Here is a 20516-nt window from a genome sequence, read left to right on the forward strand (position 1 = left end):
TATAAATAAGGTACGATGTGCTAATGTTAGTTGAGGAGAGACCAAAACAGGTGGGAGTGTGCTGGACAAACAACCTACGACAGCTACAAACCACCACGCACTCTTGTCTCAGTTTGGCCATTTTTCAAACATCCTGTGATTCGGGTCCGTTCCCTGATTATACACAACATTGTCTGAATTATGCCATCGTCGCCCAAGTTAATCCACGCCCGCCCGTCTTCTTACAGCCGCAGATCGACGGCTCTGATGCTGTGTCTGCTTGTCGGGCTTTCGGGCTTGGTCTTCTGGTTCATACAGATTTCACGGCTCGGTCTGGGCTATGATTGTAAACTGGGTAAACCTTTGTCAGTGTCTGTGAGGTGGGATAAGACCGGTGGTGGCAGTCCAGATGAGGGGCTCAAGCGTCACAAAGTGATGGGCTTTGTGGGGATTCAAACCGGGTTCGGATCCGCGGGCCGGCGAAGGGCATTGCGTCAGACTTGGTTTCCTTCTGATCACGAGGGGCTTAAACGGTATTCACTGATATTCTTTTTCCTCTGCTTCTTTTTGCCCATTTGGTTTGCTTGCATTAACTTCTTGTATGTTGCCTGCTAATAATGTATTGACAGTTGAGCCCAAAAGCCCATCACTTTGTATTTTTAATTCATTTTTGGAAAATTTCTTTTCTTGTGCTCTTTCTTGTTTTTGTGGCAACTTCTTGATTGATTGTTGTATTTTGCTTTGACTTGTTATACATGTTCTGTGTTCGTCTGATGGTGTGAATGTGCATTGTTACAGAACCAAGTATTGGGAAACTATGACCCTGATTCAGCAATTGCATGTAACTATTTTAGTTGTTTGGTTGTTACTTGTCTTCTACCTGGATTAGTTGAAACGTTTTTCACTGCTTGGAATGGAATGATAGGTTAGAAGAAAGCACTGGATTGGCATTTAGATTTGTAATTGGTAGAACCAGTGATGCGTCGAAGATGTCAGAGCTTAAGAAGGAGATTGCAAAGTATGACGATTTCCTGCTGCTAGATATCGAGGAGGAGTACAGTAAGCTCCCATACAAAACGTTAGTTCTGTTTGTTATCCATGGATACTTTGAAGCTGTTCTCTACGGTTAATCTTACCTTTACCTATTATGCAGCTTGGCATTTTTCAAAGCTGCCTACGCTCTTTATGATTCTGATTTCTATGTCAAAGCTGACGATGATATATATTTACGACCGGGTAAGAAGATTTACCAGTTGGATTTTGTGTTTGTTTAGAAAACTTTCGACTTTGTTCAGCTGTAACTTGTTTATGAGCAGACCGGCTTTCCTTGCTCCTGGCTAAAGATCGTTCACATTCACAAACATACCTTGGTTGCATGAAGAAAGGTCCAGTTTTCACTGATCCAAAACTAAAATGGTTAGTGCCACAATATTCTTGCTTTCTAGTTATAATGCACTGAATTTTCATGTGACTAAAATCAATTATGTAATGAAGCATTGGGATTGTTAAATATCAAATTTTAAAGTATTATATTGATATTAAAGTTATGTGCATCTTAGCAACTATAAAGGTTAAAAAATGCCAACATAATAAAATGAAAATTAGATTAATATACCAAGTATAAGAAATTGCATTGGAGGAAACAATATGAGCCATACCAAAGAGACCAAATATGATATCTAAGTTGCTCTCCCATAATATATAATGATGATATAGATATAGATGTTTTAGGTAATATTGGCCAAATAATGATGATGATATGTCCGGTTACACATTTGAACTCGATTATGCACAACCATAACGAAGTTTTCTACCTATGACGGTGAACTGCGTCATTGCCCAACCTCTGATCCATTAGCCAGAATCTTTTTGTGTCAAGTAAGAAATGCATCTTTGTGAACTCTAATTTTGGCAGTTGAGTTGTAGAAGATCCAAAGAGGATATTGGATGTTAATATTGGATTTGCGCATATTTTTCTTCCATGCCTTCCATTGCTGTCAAGTACATTCTTGTTATCAGTTAATATTTACGTCCAAGTGGATGCGAATCAAGTAGAGTCTCTTGAATTTACAACTTTGTCCCTTCCCAAAACCCTGATCTCACAGTGTTCATGCATATATTTTTCATATGCACATGATAATAGAATTTATATTCCCCAATAATTTGTTGCTCTCCATGTACTTTCCCATCAGCAATTTATTGTGTAAAGATAAGGAGAATGATTTTACTTTCATATTGTTACAACTGGGTGATTGGGTCACGTTGATTTGAACAGGTACGAACCTCTCTCTCATTTGCTGGGGAAGGAGTATTTCCTTCATGCTTACGGCCCAATCTATGCCCTTTCTGCGGATGTCGTCTCGAGCTTGGTTGCCTTGAGAAATAACAGGCTAGCTACTTTCCTAACTGTTTTGGCATCTATATTTTTCAGATATCTATTTGAATTGACCATGAAATTATTCATATTTTTCTGACATTTTTACTGATTCAGACGAGCATTCGTCTGTGCCTTTGGTTATTTCAATGAACATGAAACAAATGTAGATTAAATCATTAACAACCGTGTTTCATTGAGGGTATTTGTTTCGTTTAAATTATGTCTTGGTAATCCTGATCATCTTATTTAGTGTGTCGGTCATTCTTATAACATAGCTATAAACTGCCATAAATTATGTGTTTATATTATATACAGTTTCCGGATGTTTAGCAATGAGGATGTTACCATTGGTTCTTGGATGCTTGCTATGAATGTCAGCCATGAGGATAATCGAAGACTGTGTGCAGCGGAGTGCACACCTTCATCTATCGCGGTGTGGGACATTCCCAAGTGTTCGGGTACCTATATTCTTGTATTTCAATTAGATTGCTAAACATTGTTTTTGTTTTCATCTTTGTTGTGTTTTGTGAATTTTAGGACTCTGCAACCCTGAGAAGAAGATGTTGGAACTTCACAGTAAAGATATATGTTCGAAGAGCTCTACTCTATCGGATGATGATGAATAGCGAGCTTAAAACTGCAGACAACCAAATTCAGAAAACAAAAACATTGTTTTGGAGTGATTGCTCGTGTTGCGGTAACTATGGATGGATAGTTATTATATGCAGCGGCTCGGTTTCTGTTGTCACTTGTCCCAGGTGATTTTCAAACAGAGACCCATTTTTTGGCACTGATTCTTCATATGGGAGACAGAATTCTTGATGGGGTGTGGATTTTGAAGGTTTAGAGATACAAAAGGTGGTGATAATATTACTTCTCTGTGAGGCATGTGAATTTTTTTACATCCCTGTACGGAGCCTTCGATATTATTAATTCTTATTTGAGCAAAAGAGATTTCATTATTGATGGCATGCAACATAGAGAATACAAGCCATTTTTCCATTTTTTGCCTTAAGTCTGTGTGTGTATGTGTAAATGACCATATATGTATATCGCTAATCAAAATACATGATTAGAGATATTTTCCAATATTGATTTGTGAAAGCGCATTAAAATATTTTCTAAATTCACGAGGAAACTTGTTGAAAGAACATGGTAGAGTTCAATCCACATTAAGGTATTATTTAAGTGTCGATCTAATAGTTCAATGATTTGTTATCTCAACTCTTCAATATTAATTATACATGTGTTGAAATATAGACCATTATATTAATGATTTGGTCAATATTTTAGATAGATTCTCATTAACCTAAAGATCATTCAATGGAGTTTCTTTCTCTAAAGATCATTCATGAATGGAGTTTCTTTCTCCCGACAAGTTCGATTTTTAAGATGGTATCAGAGACCAGGTTTCGATCCTGACTCAGGTTCCATCGTTATGTGTTGAACTGCCCATAATTGAGTCACCCTCCCATAGTTGGGCCACATTACCCATAATTGAGTCATCCTCCCATAGTTGGGTCACCCGTTATTGTCTCCACGCTCCAATTGTCACGCCCAAGGGTGAGTTGGTGTGTTACTTTGACCCACATCTGTTGGCTAAATAGCCTAGGAGTTTAATATATAAGCTTAGACAAACCTTTTTTTTTTTTTTTAAATTGAGTTAGATCCAAATCTCATTTATTAACAATATAGAATCAACATCTAGACTTGAATAAAAACGTTGAAAATGTATAAAAAATTGGGCCATCCTTGCAACCATTAGCTTTGTCCTTGGTGTACGATAAATTTTTGTTTTTGTTTTTTAAAATAAAATATATTGTATTTTGAGTATAATATCCTTCTAGTGTCATTTCAAATTTTTTTTTTGAAAAACTTGTCCATGATGGAGCCTAGCTAAGCATTTTTTGATGGCAGAAATGAAAATGTAGAGCTTATTATTTGTTCGTTTTTGGGTCCTTGTACCCTTGTCCATTTCCAGCTTTCCCTCACAAGACATTCTATTTTTGGCTACTCCTCACATCCCACCTATATCATCCTCTTTCCTCCATCCAATTTCTCTTTCTTGATCTAGTAATGGAACTCCGAGATTTTCATAAATGTTATAAATTTTATAAACTATATGAAAATACACATAAAATTCGTAAATTTTATTCAAAATTATCCAACCGTTTCTTCTTGATGAAATTTTGACGGGTTTTTCGCATTCGTCTTATCAATATTTATGTATTTGACAGTAATGTCTATGCTAGCATTTGAGTACTGTTCATGTGCTAGATTCAAAGACCCATTTTTTTTTATATTTGAGATGTTCGCGCGACCATCTTAAATGCAAAACAAATTTGAACGTTGAATTTTTCTTCGGACAGTGCCCAAATGAGATAACATAGACTGCTCTTGAACACTCATCTCATCTATGTTATCTTTTTAGCGTTGAAATTGTTATATTTGATACGTTCATAAATTTTGGTTGCAGGTTATCATTATTGGGCCAGATCATTATTCTCCTAACTGTAGAGCATGGATAGACTGGTCTACCTACACTCTATCTATCTACCTATATCAGATCCTTGGGCTGCCTAATTGGCCCATTGCGGGAGTGACATGTATTATGTTTACTTTTTTCTTGCCTATATTTATATTTATATTATAATTATTATTATATTGTTATTATTAATGCTAAATCCACATACATACATACATACAAATATATATATATATATATATATGCATAACATGTATACTTGTATATTAGTGGTCAAACACACGTATTATAGCATAATATACGGATAGTGTGCATGACATATACGTAATATGTATAAAATTTTGAACTATTTTGTTATGGATTGTTATTGATATTAAATAATAAAGATCTCAAATAATATATATTTTGCTCACAAATTATTTGACATTATGTATTTATTTAAGTGATTAACCAAATGTGTTACGAAATTATACCATGCCAAGACGATTATTTTATGGTGTGTTTTATAATATAATAAAGATATTTATTTCCTTATTAGTACAACTAATATGTCAACGTTGACCATCTCAAATCTTTAATTTTTAAACTAATTATATGTCAAGTCGTAATTAGTGTAATGCTATTTATAGATATGACTGAGTTTAGGCCATCGGAAAGGATAACACATCAATGCTAATTTAATTGTTCAAAATTGATTTGAATATATGAGGTTAAAAATCTATTGAGTTCACAAAATCAAATTAAAATTGAATTGTTGAATGTAGTTTGATAATATTATCCTTGTGCTAAAATCGCATTTATCTCATCTATCGTATAGGTAGATTTGTGGTATTCCAATATTTTCTTCACTTTTATATTTCTCATTTGTTGTTGGTTTTTTTTTCTTTGTTTTTTTCACAAGCCCGTGATTCTTCCTATCAAGTTGATCGAAATTGACTATATTTTTAAACCGACAGCTTAATTAAATTTTATGTGAAAAAAAAGGATCGAAACAATATACATTACCCCAGTATTGATAGCGATTGAAATGTGTGACAAAATTAAATTATCGAGAAAGAAAAAGGAATGTAAGAGAACACTATACATTTATTTGTGTGTAAACACATTGGAATATATATTTATAATGAGTAAAATATATTTTGGTACACGAACTATTGGTAAAACGTCATATTGGTATATAAACTATTGAAAATGACTTAATTGGTACATGATCCAAATAAAAGGTCAATTTTACCCTTAATATGAATTAATATTATATTAATTAGTTTTAAAATATTATATTTATTAAAAATTAATATATATATATATATATATTAATTTTTAATAAATATAATATTTTAAAACTAATTAATATAATATTAATTCATATTAAGGGTAAAATTGACCTATATATATATATATATTAATAAAACCACAAACTCAATAAATAAATCATATGCATGTAGGACTAAAAATACTCATTAATAAATTATTTATATTTTTAAAATATAAATAATATATAATGAAATGATATTTTTTCTATTAATGTAAATAATTATTCATTTAAAAAATTGATATAAATTATATATCAATAAAACCACAAAGTCAATAAATAAATCATATGCATGTAGGACTAAAATATATTTAATAAATATAAAATATAATTAAATAAATATTTATTTATTAATATTTAATTCAAGTGGGAATAAAAGTATAAATTTATAAATTATTAAATGAAGTGAAAAAATTTTGGGTTATTAAAAGTACGTAAATCGAGAAAATGACATTTTACCAATAGTTCGTGTATCAATATACATTTTACTCTATTTATAATGACGTTTTTAGTTTTTAGGATTTGGGAGGCAAAAAGCTGTTTGTTTGAAAATTTAAAGTATATAATAAGTAAACAAATAATTGATTGATTAGTATTAATTAATTGATAAAAGAATGGTAGATGAAGGATCCTAATCACAATTAAACAACAATTAATTAAAATAAGAAGCCGGAATATTCGAGAGGAATCTGGCTGGGTGAGGGCTCAGGGCTAGATGGGCTTAGCTGGACGCCATTCCAAATGGAGAATGGGCCAGCTGGCACCGCACATGGCCAGCTGCTTCTGTCTGTCCGCACCCCAACTTTTCTATATTCCCATAATATCCCTATTCACTTTTCTTTTTCTTTTTTTTTTAAAAGAATAATAACGAAGACAGTGTCAATTTTTTTAAAAAAACTTATGACTTATTATTATATCACATATATTACTCGAAGTTTTTAGATTTTTTTCCATATTGATTACGATTGGAGAGGAGATTTTTTATAGTCTATTATAATCAGAGTTTAAACTACAGTCTCTCTCGTAATAGTGGAAAAAATAATGTAATTATATCTTATGAATTATTGATGACATTCTTATTAATTTTTAACTGTAAGATAAAAAGAATTAAATTGAAGAGTTTTTGACAAAAGATCAGGTCGATTTTGCTTAACAACATCTTTATCGTCGCACGTGATTTATTCAATGTAGTTTATATGATTAGTGTTGTTTGCGTACTATTGTATTAGTCTGAAAAGTTACTAAGTATGCATCGAATAGACAACGATTGTAGATTTTTACGTCATAAAAAATAATCACATAAGTTCTAGATCAAGTGTATCCATGTTACTTGTAAATCCAAATAGATCCAATCAACTAAAAGTTTGTTTATTTACAATGTCAAAAGTAATATTTTAATTAAAGAGTAAGACAATTTGGAACATTTTGATGGAACTTTCAACAGATTCAAAAAATAATAAAAAAAAATTAAAGGTAGAAGTTTTTTTCAACTACTAGTAAAAAATATAACAATCCAAATCGATTTTTTATATTTTGAAAGAAACTTGACTTTTGTTTTTCTTTGATAATATTGATATAGAATTATATATATTACATTTTATTATTATATATAAAATATATGTTTTATATGTGTGTATCATGATTTTGTTGCCTATTGTTTGCCAGTTTGAGTGGGAACCATGACCATGTGTGTCTGGAAATATTCCATTAATTTACACCCATATCGTTTTAGTAAATATAGGGGATGTGTGGGGGTAATAATGGAAACAGAATTAGGGAAACGTTGGGAACTTGGACCAGCTTATAAATATCATACGTCAGCTGCTTACACAGATAAAAAGTTCTCCAAGCCACAGAGGAATCCAAGGGGACACACATACACACACATTATATCATAATATATCATATATATATAATTACAATAAATAAATAATTCATACAAAATAAATTTAATAATTTTCATATGTAAATCAGATAAGTTGGCTGACTCAGTAGTAACATGAAAAAAGGTGATCCGCTGTCAAAATCGGCTAATAGTTGAAATATTTATTATTCCACATTAACAAGAAAAATTTATAGTAGCTGTTTTGTTATAAATATATCAAATCCCATTTTATTTTATTTTATTTTCACAAGAAAACACAGAAACAATTCTTCGTATAACAAAGATAAAAGCATTTTTTTTTATATTATATACACATAAATGCACTATAATATTAAATTAAAATGCTTTAAAAAAGCATTTTTTTTTCCCTCTGTGGGCCAATTTATTGGGCGATGTTGGACCTTCGCCATACTATTCACTGCCGTCGCTACGTGGTCACCGTTTATATTCATATTATATTATATATATATAGGAAAAATAATTAAACGTAATTAGAGTTTATTTATTATTATTATTTTTTGGGAAGAAGTAATTAGAGTTTATCGAGAAAACAAAAATCGCTAGAGAGTCATAAAAACGCATTTTTAAGATATCATCCGAATCATAAAAATGTCAGATTTTTGGGAACCCAATATTTTATATAAAAAAAATGGGAAGCATATCTAATAGCTTATTTAAATAAAACGCAAGAATCATTAATTATAAATCTCTGTACCACAAAATAAAGAAAAAAAAAAGCCAACATTTCAACACGATTTTGGAACGAGTGACGCTTGGAGTCATCGATCCACAAAATCTGAATATTTGATTTTCATTAAAAATCTTTAATAGACGAGTTTAATAATAATATTATTATTTGTTTGAACATAAGGCGATGATTAAAGTAAAAGTGATATTTTATTTGAACAAAATCATAAAAATTATGATATTTTATAAATATTATTTGCATTATATTATAGTAATAAAAATCAAAATCTAATAATAATAATAATTGTAACAATTCAGGGAATGAAGAGAGTAATGGTAATTTAGAGAGAAAGAAAGAATAAATTAAATAAATAATTAATAATTAAAGGGAAAAAAAAGAGTAAATGTAGAGAGAGAAAGAGAGGTGTCTCGTGAAGAAGCAGGTGAGATTTGAGAAGCCATGAAAACAAAACACCATTTTCATTATACATAAATACCTCTTCTTCATCTTCCTTTGTTCTCTTTCCTTCTCTTCTCCGTTTTTCTTCTTCTTCTTCTTCTTCTTCTTCTTCATGCATTCGCATTCATTCTTTGTTTGATATCACGAGATCCCCATCTCCTTCTCTCTTTTATAACTTCTTTCTTTTATGTTAACTGTTTTACATTGCTCATATACGGTTTCATTGCTTTCGGAGATACGTGGTGCATATTTTTTTGTTGTAGATAGAGAGGGGTGCGAGTGGAAATGTCGCAGTCCAAGAAAACAACGTCGGAGCTTGGTCCGGAGACGCTGTCGGATCGCCTGAGGAGTTCTTTGAGTTGCGGGGAAGAAGATAATGGGGTTGAACTTAACAAGCCGGATTTCCGTGAGCTCGATCTGGGTTCCTCCTTCTCGCCGTTCAGGAGCCGAACTGGTGGACGGGTGTCGGCCACCTCCACCGCGACCACCACCACCACCACCACGAGCAGTAGTTCCAGTTCGTCAGGATCGGTCTCCGGCCGAATGTCCGCCGGGCCTAACCTGAATATTCCGAAGAAGCTTGATTCCAACCCCAAAAGCTACTCAGGCGAGCTCTCTGTCGTGAGTTCTCCGTCAACGGCCCGAAACGCTAAGCCGGGCCATAGGCGTTCGCATTCCAGTGGATCGCACTCGGTTGTTTATACTGGTACAGGGTCCGTCAGTTCTCCCGCCGGTAATGTAGTTCCCACCGGGAACATCTGCCCACCTGGCCGGAGTTTGAAAGCCGGCATGGTGAGCCGTCCAACGAAAACCGATGTGTTGAGGTCTGGTGCAGGGAATTATGGCCACGGCAGTATAATGCGGGGTGGTATTGCGTCAAAATCTGCCGTTGACAGTGGACCCACAAGAGATTCGGGTAAGAAAATGGGAGTTTGCAATAGTAATGATCCAGAGGAGGTGAAGAGGATGGGCAATGAGAATTACAAGAAGGGTCAATTTGCAGAGGCTTTGAACCTTTATGAGAAGGCCATTGCTATGTCTCCGAGGAATGCAGCGTATCATTGCAATCGGGCTGCAGCTCTGATGGGGCTAAATCGGTTGGCCGAGGCTGTTAGGGAATGTGAAGAGGCCATTAGGTTAGATCCAGAGTACGCACGGGCGCATCACCGCTTAGGATCCTTGCTTCTTAGGTGAGTTTGTGGATAAAGAGTTATTCTTGTTGGGTTGTGCGTGAAAAACTTCAAATTTTGATGCTTATTCTTGCCAATAATTTCCGGAAAATAGATTGACTTCTATTTAGTTTTTTGAAATGCCAATTCATTTAATTTTAGTGAGTGGATTCTGGCAAAGATTGATCTACTATTCAGCGAATGAATGGTTTTTGTGTATCTTCCGCCTCTACAATGTGGATTCCTTCTTGTCTTTTTAAGTGGATAATGTCGGTATTGTATTTTCTCTTAGTTCCCCGTCGTGCCAAGTCCTTCCCCGGTCAATTACTTGGATGCAGCGGTTTTTTTTGTTTCTTCGCTTTTGCATTTCGAATTTTGCCATTAGAATCGACTATATTGGCTATATCTGGAGGTTTTGCAGTCTAAAGTAATAAGAAACTGACGGGGCATCAAAATTGCCCGGAATCAGTTCATTACTCTTGTCCACGGTGTAACGATCTGATTTAATTTGTTGGTTCATGTAGTTTTACAAGCATTATCATGATTATGATCAGCCTGTTGTTGAAAGACTAAATTCCTTGGTTTTTGCAATGAATTCTATCTCCATTTGGTTTGGTAGTTTCTGCTTTTTAACTTTTGTTGAAGGTTGTCCAAATTTTGTTTTTTCCCTTTCATTTAACTCTAGACTAGAAAACTACCTAATTCCTCCGAGCATGACAGTTTAGGACAGGTTGAGAATGCCCAGAAGCACCTCTGTATTCCTGGGCATCAGGCGGATTCTGTAGAGGTACAGAAGTTGCAGTCAGTAGAGAAGCATTTAGTAAAGTGCACGGATTATCGGAGAGTTGGCGACTGGAGAAGCACGCTGAGAGAAGTCGATGCTGCCATTGCTTCTGGCGCTGATGCTTCACCTCAGGTTTGATAAATTTCTTTACGTCCCGCAATTATTTATTCTAGCCCTTAGTAGGCTTTTACCTCAGTTGAACTGGTTATGTTTGGATTTGCAGCTTTGTGCATGTAGAGCAGAGTCACTCTTGAAGCTTCACCAATTAGATGATGCCTTTTTTGCTCTTCCAAATATTTCCAAATCTGAATTGCGGACTATTTCGCAGTTCCAGTGTAAGATATTTGGAATGCCTTTTGAGGCATACCTTTTTTTTGTTAGAACCCAAATTGAGTTGGCACGAGGAAGGTGAGCTTAGAATTTTTCGTATTCCCTCAGGTAGATTGAGTGTAGGTTCAAACTATGACTGGAAGTGTGAAAGTTTGCAGGTTTGATAGTGCACTTACTACCATCGAGCAAGCACGACAAATTGATCCTCAGAGTGCTGAAATCTCGATTCTACATGATAATGTAAGGTTGGTGGGACGAGCTCGTGTTCGTGGGAATGATCTATTCAAATCAGAAAGGTTCACTGAAGCATGCTCTGCTTATGGAGAAGGTCTCAGACTTGATCCTTTGAATCCTGTTCTATACTGTAACCGAGCAGCTTGTTGGTTTAAGCTTGGCCAGTGGGAACAGTCGGTAGATGACTGTAACCAAGCTCTACGTATTCAACCCAATTATACCAAAGCTCTCTTACGAAGAGCTGCCTCAAATAGCAAGGTTGAATAACTTATCATTACCAAACCTATTTCCATACTTTACTGTGTTGCAACTTTTAAAGTGGTCAAATGTCATATATATAGCAGCTTGAGCACTGGAACGAAGCTTTGAGGGATTACGAGCTATTAAGAAAGGAACTCCCAGATGACAAAGAAGTTGCCGAATCATTGTTTCATGTGCAAGTTGCATTAAAGAAATCACGTGGTGAAGATGTTTATAACATGAAATTTGGCGGAGAAGTCGAGTCCGTTTCAGGGCTTGAGCAGTTCCGAGCAGAAATTTCTTCATCTGGTAGGTGTGCCATTTTTTCATTCATCTTAATATTAATAGAGTATTCTTTGTAGCGAGTTAATGATCATAAATAGAAAATGACAGGTGCATCTGTAGTCCATTTTGGAGTTTGTTCTAATGTTCAATGCAAACATATCTCACCATTCTTGGACACATTATGCATCCGCTATCCCTCCATTAATTTCCTCAAGGTAAGAAAGTTATGCCTCTTTCTTGATCCGGTCTTAGAGTATTGGTCTTTAAATGCACGTGTAAATACCTTAAAATTGTCTGTTTATCTTAAACTTAGGTGGATATCGAAGATAACCCTGCAATCGCCAATGCCGAGAATGTTAGAATCGTACCCACAATCAAGATTTACAGAAAGGGCATCCGGGTGAAGGAAATGGTCTGCCCAAGTCCAGAAATCTTGGAATCCTCGGTCAGACATTATAGTATTTAGATAATGGATGCCTAATGCTCCTATACGCTTGTCACAAATCCTTCTTGCACCTTAAAACCATGGGGAGTTATAAATTGTGACTCGTTGCATCATACAAGGCTGCTCAGGCGCTAATACCACAAGAAGATTCCCGATGGAGCCATTTCTGGTCATTGCCAGAGCATTATGAGTCATAAGTGAGGTCCCTTTTGGTCTTTTATTCATTCATTCATTCATCTGATTCTGTCTTCCTTACATTTATCCATCTGTGATCATTTAAAACTTCTTTTCAAACCTGTTCCTACTGTTTTCCAGCAGACCAGCTACTATGATATACATGTTATTTCAAGAAAATAGTGGTGATAAATATGTGAAATCAATTTGCATTGGATCTTTATCTGGAAATAGTCAAGAATGGAGAGAAGAAAAGAGTGAGAGTGTCTCAAATCTTACGCAGCATTCGGTGTAATTACCGTGCTTCGATTTTATGTTCCTTGTGTGAACTAAATGCTGGCTGGTTGAATATGCATCATGTCGCATAATAAGACAACTGGTTGATACTTAATCGACATCAATATAACAGAGAATGTAGCATCAAGTGTAACAGAAATATGTGTAACTGGGTTGAGTGGGCATGTCAAGGTGGCTTTTAGACGCGGTAATTAGATATGACACACAAAAACATCAAGGAATTGGATGCCTTGGTGGGCAAAACATTGAGTTGCTCCCGAAGAAGGGCGAAATATAGTTGTTATTAATGCATCTTTTTTCCTCTGCGTTTTTGTTACTAGAATTGCTTAAAATTTTCATCTTTCTTTGCGCCGGTGTTGATCTTGAAGACGAGTAGGATTTTTATGAGACGATCACGTGGATATTTATTTGTGAGCAAGATCGATTTGTCCTATGTAAATTGAAATGTAATATTTTTGGCACAAAAAATTATATTTTTTCATGAGTCATATGAATAGAAAATCTGTATCATAAAATTAATGATCTCGCGATAGTTTTTATGCCTAATGACATGCTGATAAACAGTTTCCTTCTTGTTCCTTTTAACTTAGTTTTGTACCTTGTATATGACCTAATTTTGTACCTTATAGATGACTTAATTTTGTCAATTGATTGCGCCTATTTATGATGACTTCCGGTGAATGTTGGCATTAATTTCTCATGGATCATGTGAACGTGCATCATGATGAGTTGAGATTTTTTTTTTTGAACCAATAATTTATGGTTTCTAAAATTCTCTAAATTGCTTCCTTTTACCTTTAGAAAAACAAAAACAAAAACAAAAATTAAGTGCCCTTGCAAATTGGTGTTGCACAGGAAATAGTGCTCCATATTTTTCTGAAAATTCATCTTATTTTCCCGTCAAAAAAATGAAATTTAGTGCGCATAAGATGCAATGCGGCTTGCTGAGTATGAGGACCTTTGATGAAAGTTAGCTTTTTTCTCCTCTGCCAAAAATCACATGTAAGCTTCCCTAATTTTTTTTTTTAAAAAATCACATGTAAGCATCCAATAAATATCCACTAAAAAAAGCATCCAACAAATAAATAGAAAAAAAATGTTGAAGGAAAAGAAAATCACATGTTGGCAATTAATGCCTCACTTGGCACCTTTCAAACAGTCCCCACACATATATTGGTTATAAATTAAAGTCTAGGAAGTAGGAAGTGGGTGCAAAAAATAATAATAAAAATAAAATCACATCTTCAAGAAGTTGCCCAATTTCTTGTGCATTTGGCATGCAATTTGCTTAGGACTTTTTAGTAAAGCCAACGTAGGATTTAAAACGCTCTGATCTGGTACCAAAATTTCAAATTTGTTAGAGCATCTCCAACCATCCTTCATTTTGGAAAATTTCTCCAAAATGGAGGATCGTTTGGCCTCCAACCATCCTCTATTTGCATCCTCCATTTTGGAAGATGCTACAGTGATCCTCCATATTTGGAGGATCACTGTTCAAATAGAGTAAGGATTTGGAGGATGACATATTTACGAAAATGTCATCCTCCAAATTTATTTTTAAGACATTTGAATTGATGAATTTATTTTTTAGTCCCTATTTTAAATTATTTTATATTATTTTCAGTTTTTATATTAAATATTAGTTGGTTAATTGGTCTAATTTTTATTATTTTAATTTGATCCATTTTATTTTTAAAATTAATTTCAGTGTTTCATTTTTTTAGTTTAGTTAAAATTTATTTATTTTTAATAATTTTTCAATAAATTAATTGTAATTTTATTATTTTTAAATAACATTAAATGGAAATTTTTCATTTTTTAAATATGTTTAACATTATAATACATAATTATTAATATATTACACGATTTTAATTTTAACCATATCCAATTAATATAGTTGAAAAACATATTATGTAATTATTTTATTATATAAATATATAAGTTTTAAAAGAATAAAATAGAAAATGGAGTATTTGGTAATATTTAGAGGATATGGGTTGGAGAAGTTTTTTGAAAATAAAGATCACGAATCTCTATTTTAGAGGATAGATGATGAAATTTAGAGGATATGAGTTGAAAATGGCCTTATAAGATTTCGAGATCCGGTTATAACCAATGTCCCCCAAAATGTAATATTGTTTGAAATTTGGCAGCAGTCACAAGGGTTAAGCTAAAGTATCCCAAGCAACTCATGAGTAAAATGGGGGAATTTTCCTTTGACCAATGGACGGCCAATTTCCACAAAATACGGTGGTTGACACAGGAGATTGCTTAATACTTTTTTCAGTAAAATATAACTTTTCGAGGCATTAATGTTTTTAAACTGGCGTACGCAAGTAAATGCCCATCTCTGCAGAAGATCAGACATTTTATGTTATATATGCAAGGTGAAATTAATGTGATGCCTGAATATATATAGACAAAGATGGAGAGAACTGCATTTAATTTTATAGAGTGAAACATGTCTTTGATTATGAAAAATTTGAGATACATAAATATAGCCTGTGAATATTTCTACAGTTGCAGGCAAACACGTCTCCTGCACGATGTTCATTGAAAATGAAGAAAAATGTTTATATAAAGTTTTTATACTAATCAATACCTAAGGTCTCGACTCTTTTTAAATTAGCGGTTCTGGATCAATTTGAAAATATGGTGTCAATGTACTATGTCAAATTACATATCATTGGTATATGAAGCATCACAAAGCAAACAGAAGAATCAAAAAACTGAGGCCTTCAAATTTAGTTTGGTACTACGAGTGTCGCCAAATCTAATCCTGTAACTCTTAACAAAGTTGTACATTTAGTCCCGTTATTCTAAAACGTCAGACACAAACAAGTATGCTTATCTGTTAAAGTTTAGACCGAGTACAGCCCTCGACTTGCAAAGTGCCCATTGACTTGGCTGCTTCCATGGTAAACATCAAGTCATCAACACAAAATCACATATGCCTGCAAAGAGTTGCGACAAGCTGGGCCACGCTATGATTTTGGTATTCTCTTGAGGAGTTTGTAAAGGCCAAATACATTCTTCTGCTGCCAAAGGTATGGAACAAAGAATGACCGGTACTTGGGAGGTGACAACTCCCGGTCTAGATAAGGTAACGCTGCAACCACCTGCGGATAAAGTTCAAGAAGATTGACAAGTGTTTAAAGTGAGAGAGAGAGAGAGACGGGACACAAAATTTACCTCCCATGTATCCAAGTCACTCCCTCGGTAAGCATGAGGTCTTTGAAGCTGTAGTTCCACGAGGAAAGTGCATTTATCTAAATCTTGGAGCTGCAAGAATATTGGTAGAACGAGGGAGGGAAGAAAGTCATCACGAGTAAAACGAATACGAAGCAAAATGAACATGACAAAGTAGTTAAAAATCAACTACGTAGAACTGAATTACATATTGTTGATGAGATGCCTGGTTCTTGTTGTTGAAATATGGCGGAGCTGCAGATGTTCCACCCAATGTTGAGTTGAATGGAAAGGGGAGAAGACCTCTGAACCCATCATCAATCCACCGCACTTCTCCCACGTAATCAGGAACAAGAAAAGAAGATGGGAATCGATGCCACTCACTTCCGACACAGAGGACAGAACCTTAAAAGCACATACAAAGCAAGAAGCGGGTGTGGATCATAAAGTTCATTTCTGGATACCATTTTAGGATGAGCCCAATCCGTACAATACATACACACACTGGGCCTGGACCAGCTGTATAGAACCTTATAAAACTTTTAACACCCAAAATACAAGGTTGAGAACTCGCATTTTTAATTGTTCTTACGCATAATCCGATACTCACGTTCAACTAACTGGACACACATAAAGCACAAAAGAAAAAAAAAATTGGTACCTTACACACAATCAATTTTTTTTCAATGATCCTTGAAAGCAGGTGACGGGACATCATCACATGGATGTCTTGCCAATGCATACGTTGGAAAAACAGATTAACCCAAACTTCGACAATAAAATAAATATAAAGGCAAGAAAAGAAAAGGAGACGGCAGTAGAGTTAACCATTTAAAAGTTCATTCCATCTCTCTTAGCACACATATAAACAATGAACCACATAATCACTTTCAAAATCCGTACAAACTGATCCTTGTAGACAGAATAATATGATATTGGACAAGAATCACCATTTAGGACCAGCATTAAAGAATCCTGCACATAACTGCTTCTTACCTTCCCCTGCATTATCATGGTGTTCCAAATGCTTATAGATCTCCAAAGGAGCTGAATAACCATTAATAATGGAAAATGTCCTAGCATGGGAGAAACATAAAATGAGTCCAAGAACCAGAGGGCGCAGGGTCTTAGCAATCTGCAGAGACAAAGCAAAAGTAAGTTCCAAGCAGCATCAACTATTGAATCTACCAGAGATTTGTGTACGAATATGTAATTTACCATAACGAGTAGAGAATTATCATGGGGATTGTACTTATCACGGAAAAAATCGGGGAAGCTCTCAATGACAGCTGAAGCAGCAACACAAATAAGTGGATATATAGGATATAGGAATCTGCAACATCGGAGGATAATAATAAAAGTCAGCAGCCATTTTCATCTACATTTTAACTCTGACTGAGTAAATCAGAAGATTTCCAAGAGGTTATTACTGGCGTATGAGATTTAAGGATTTTTCCAAGTTTAATAATAATATTGAGAAACCAGATGCATGACCCTCATATGAGTCATATCTGGGTTGATCCAGAAAATTTTCCAAAAACTAACATGTCTACCAAATTGAATCAAATAAAAAACTTAGAAAGGACAGTTTGTCTTTACAAAACATCAGAAAAGATACATTGGCAACAGAAAATTTTATCAAGTTTTTTCCAAATACCTAAAAAAAAACACTGCATTTATTTAATCACCATTTGTGAATTTTAAAAAAAAAGATCTACAGGTGTTGGCATTAGCATGCGAATCCTAGAAAAGGCTATATATGAATAAAAAGTTTGAAACAAGATCTTCAGGACTCGGGAGGGAGGGATGAAGAATAAAGTTTACCTTTCCTCCTTGTGTGGCTGTAAAGACATGAAACCAAGCCAAATATAGATAGGCGAGATGATCACAAGCAACTCTGGAGCATACTTCTTCTTTGCAATGGGAAGAATTGCAATGAAAAGCAAAGCGAGAATGAAACACAAATTAAAGTTATTAAAACCATTCCTCAGGTAAAATGTTGACCCTTCAGTACCGTACAAATGACTCTCCCCACCACCTATGACATTATATATTAACAGATTGAGAACGGAAGAGGTCCACTTTTTGTAGTGGTGGTAGTCGACCAACAGAGATAATGCCTGGAACATTGTTGAAATATGTGTTACACAATATGCAGTCATACAAAACTTGGAAAAAAAAAACACAAGTATGGGATACGAGCCATATTTGATGCAGGCAGAAAATAAAAAATCTCAAAATTTCAGATGCTCCAGTGGTTGATAATTAACTCACCAAAAGAGTAACTGAAGTCACTACACCAGACACAAATGCATAACTAAGCCTTCTATAGAGAGAATAAATTGTAACTGGAAGAAAGGCCAAGATTGAGAATGGCCAGCCAAGAATAACTCCACCCGCAGCAATAGCAACAGCAGCTGTTGGCTTCTCAAAAAGAAAAAGTGCTGATGATAGAGACATGGCATACATAGAGAACGAACTTGGCAGGAAACCTGCACGTGAAGTCCAAGCAACAAATTTCAATGCTTTAAAAGGGGAATACTATGAGATCCCCCCAGAACTGCCCCCATATCTGCATGCATATCTAAACTGTAAGTAAGAGCGACTCCTATTCCAAACTACGACTCCTATATAAAGGGGCATGCACAATTGTCAACAGCCATTCTCTAGAGAATTTAAAATATTTGATTAGAAAAGATCTACTTACTAGTGCTTGCAAAGAAACAGCCACTGGCTAAGCACAGCATTGCAAGTGTGTATGAAGCCAGACGTTTCCCATACTTCCGGGAAAGGGCTACAACGAGGGCAGCATCTGCAATAACAGAGAGCAGACCAAGAAAAATCCTAATAGCATAGAAGACTCTAACCTGAAATTTTAATTACTTGTTCAGCAAAATGATCTTTTTTTGAGAAAATTGATTTTTTTTTTCAGCTGAAAGAATGAACAGCTAAAGACAAGCACACACTTACTTTTTCTTCACCAAACCACAGCGAAGCAGGCCAACCAATTAAGTTGTGGAAAACTAAATACAAATAGGACCGCAGCGCAAACTGGGAGCTGCAGTAGACAGACACCCGATATTAATATCGGAAAACAGTATTTTACGAATCAGAAGCTACTATATCAGAAAAATCCCTTGCAAGCACTAAATAGTACTCCAAAAATCTGGAGCTAAAATTTGAACTCAAGGCCAGTTTAGCCGCAAATATTACTGAATACCAGCTGTAAGAGTATACACAGAGCATGCAAACAATGTTAACTGTTTTCTTTGCATGTGTGTTCCACTTGCATATAAATGGTATGGCTTGTCAAGTGAGACTGATGTATTATCCAAGTCTAATGCCATGATAACCATATAATAACAAGAAATAACAAACTCAAGAGGAAATACAAACTAATTGAACCAATAGGGAGCACAAATGGCGAGGCATCGATCCAAAAGCAATGTCGTATCTGTTTATAAACTCTCTAGTCTGAACTACAATTACTTCTGGATTTTCAAGATTCTTAGACATATCTAGAACTAGCCTACATTAGAAACTAAATACAGCCAGCTGCAATTGATCGATTTATCTTGCACTCATTCCATAACTAAACCATCGCTCGCCGCGGAACTTTACATCATCTTCCCACACATCAAAATCAGAGCTTTAATAGATTACTAAACAAAAAAAACTACAGAACCTGTATTCCCATGTTTGAAAGCCAGACTTGTAGAGGAGGAAATGAAGTGGCTCCCAGTAATTAAAGACCTCGTCGCAATCGTGCAAGATGTTCGATGTGGCGCTCATGTAGCGTAGCAATCCAAGCGACACCAAAGGCAAAAACCACTTGAATCCGGGGTCGCCGCCCGATTTTTCCGGCTTGTCGAGTCTCGAATACGGACGAGGAGAGGACGTTGTATGCAGATCCATCGGCGATGGTCGCCGCTGCCTTGTTGTTTGAGCCATTTCCTTTCACCGTTTCTCAGTGTACAAATTTCTCCTTCAGATTTTCCAATTTTGATGCCTTCGCTTTTGCTTTTTCTCTTTGCTCTTGCTCTGCCAGTCTGCCTAGTTTTGGGCTTGGGAACCTGAAATCAGTCGGGTCCTCATTTTGATTCTATAACCCGCTTCATTTTGGATCCGATTACATCATGTATATTTTATTTTATAATTTTTTAAAAATCACATTGGGAATTAGG

At 35.0% G+C, this 20516-nt stretch overlaps 3 protein-coding genes across 5 annotated transcripts; 2 read left to right on the forward strand and 1 right to left on the reverse strand.

The window, feature by feature from the left end:
* The first annotated feature begins 28 nt into the window (after positions 1–28).
* On the forward strand, positions 29–3409 carry LOC140865182 (probable beta-1,3-galactosyltransferase 13). The gene is made up of 7 exons (XM_073269733.1): positions 29–512; positions 905–1057; positions 1133–1215; positions 1296–1395; positions 2255–2368; positions 2672–2814; positions 2894–3409. The coding sequence occupies exons 1-7, from the start codon at positions 181–183 to the stop codon at positions 2980–2982; spliced, it is 1014 nt and encodes a 337-aa protein (XP_073125834.1). The 5' UTR covers positions 29–180; the 3' UTR covers positions 2983–3409.
* A 5741-nt stretch (positions 3410–9150) lies between these two features.
* On the forward strand, positions 9151–13026 carry LOC140862862 (TPR repeat-containing thioredoxin TTL1-like). 3 transcript variants are annotated; one of them, XR_012143805.1, is made up of 7 exons: positions 9151–10375; positions 11075–11270; positions 11362–11546; positions 11627–11960; positions 12044–12251; positions 12326–12442; positions 12541–12678. XR_012143805.1 is itself a non-coding variant. In XM_073265899.1 (7 exons), exons 1-7 carry the CDS (start codon positions 9471–9473, stop codon positions 12691–12693), a joined length of 2088 nt encoding a protein of 695 aa, XP_073122000.1. In that variant the 5' UTR covers positions 9151–9470; the 3' UTR covers positions 12694–13026. The 3 variants fall into 3 exon arrangements, 2 of the variants coding, with proteins under 2 accessions (XP_073122000.1, XP_073122001.1); XM_073265899.1 differs by having other exon boundaries at positions 12336–12442; positions 12541–13026; XM_073265900.1 differs by having other exon boundaries at positions 12047–12251; positions 12336–12442; positions 12541–13026.
* A 2838-nt stretch (positions 13027–15864) lies between these two features.
* Positions 15865–20415, reverse strand: LOC140863544 (alpha-1,2-mannosyltransferase ALG9). The gene is made up of 10 exons (XM_073267048.1): positions 20018–20415; positions 19303–19390; positions 19040–19199; positions 18607–18824; positions 18157–18452; positions 17551–17665; positions 17329–17467; positions 16541–16737; positions 16336–16425; positions 15865–16262 (listed from the first exon to the last, which is right to left on the reverse strand). The coding sequence occupies exons 1-10, from the start codon at positions 20281–20283 to the stop codon at positions 16128–16130; spliced, it is 1704 nt and encodes a 567-aa protein (XP_073123149.1). The 5' UTR covers positions 20284–20415; the 3' UTR covers positions 15865–16127.
* Positions 20416–20516: the final 101 nt, after the last annotated feature.

The sequence above is a fragment of the Henckelia pumila genome, chromosome 4 (assembly GCF_033568475.1).
Source record: "Henckelia pumila isolate YLH828 chromosome 4, ASM3356847v2, whole genome shotgun sequence".
Taxonomy (NCBI): Eukaryota; Viridiplantae; Streptophyta; class Magnoliopsida; order Lamiales; family Gesneriaceae; genus Henckelia; species Henckelia pumila.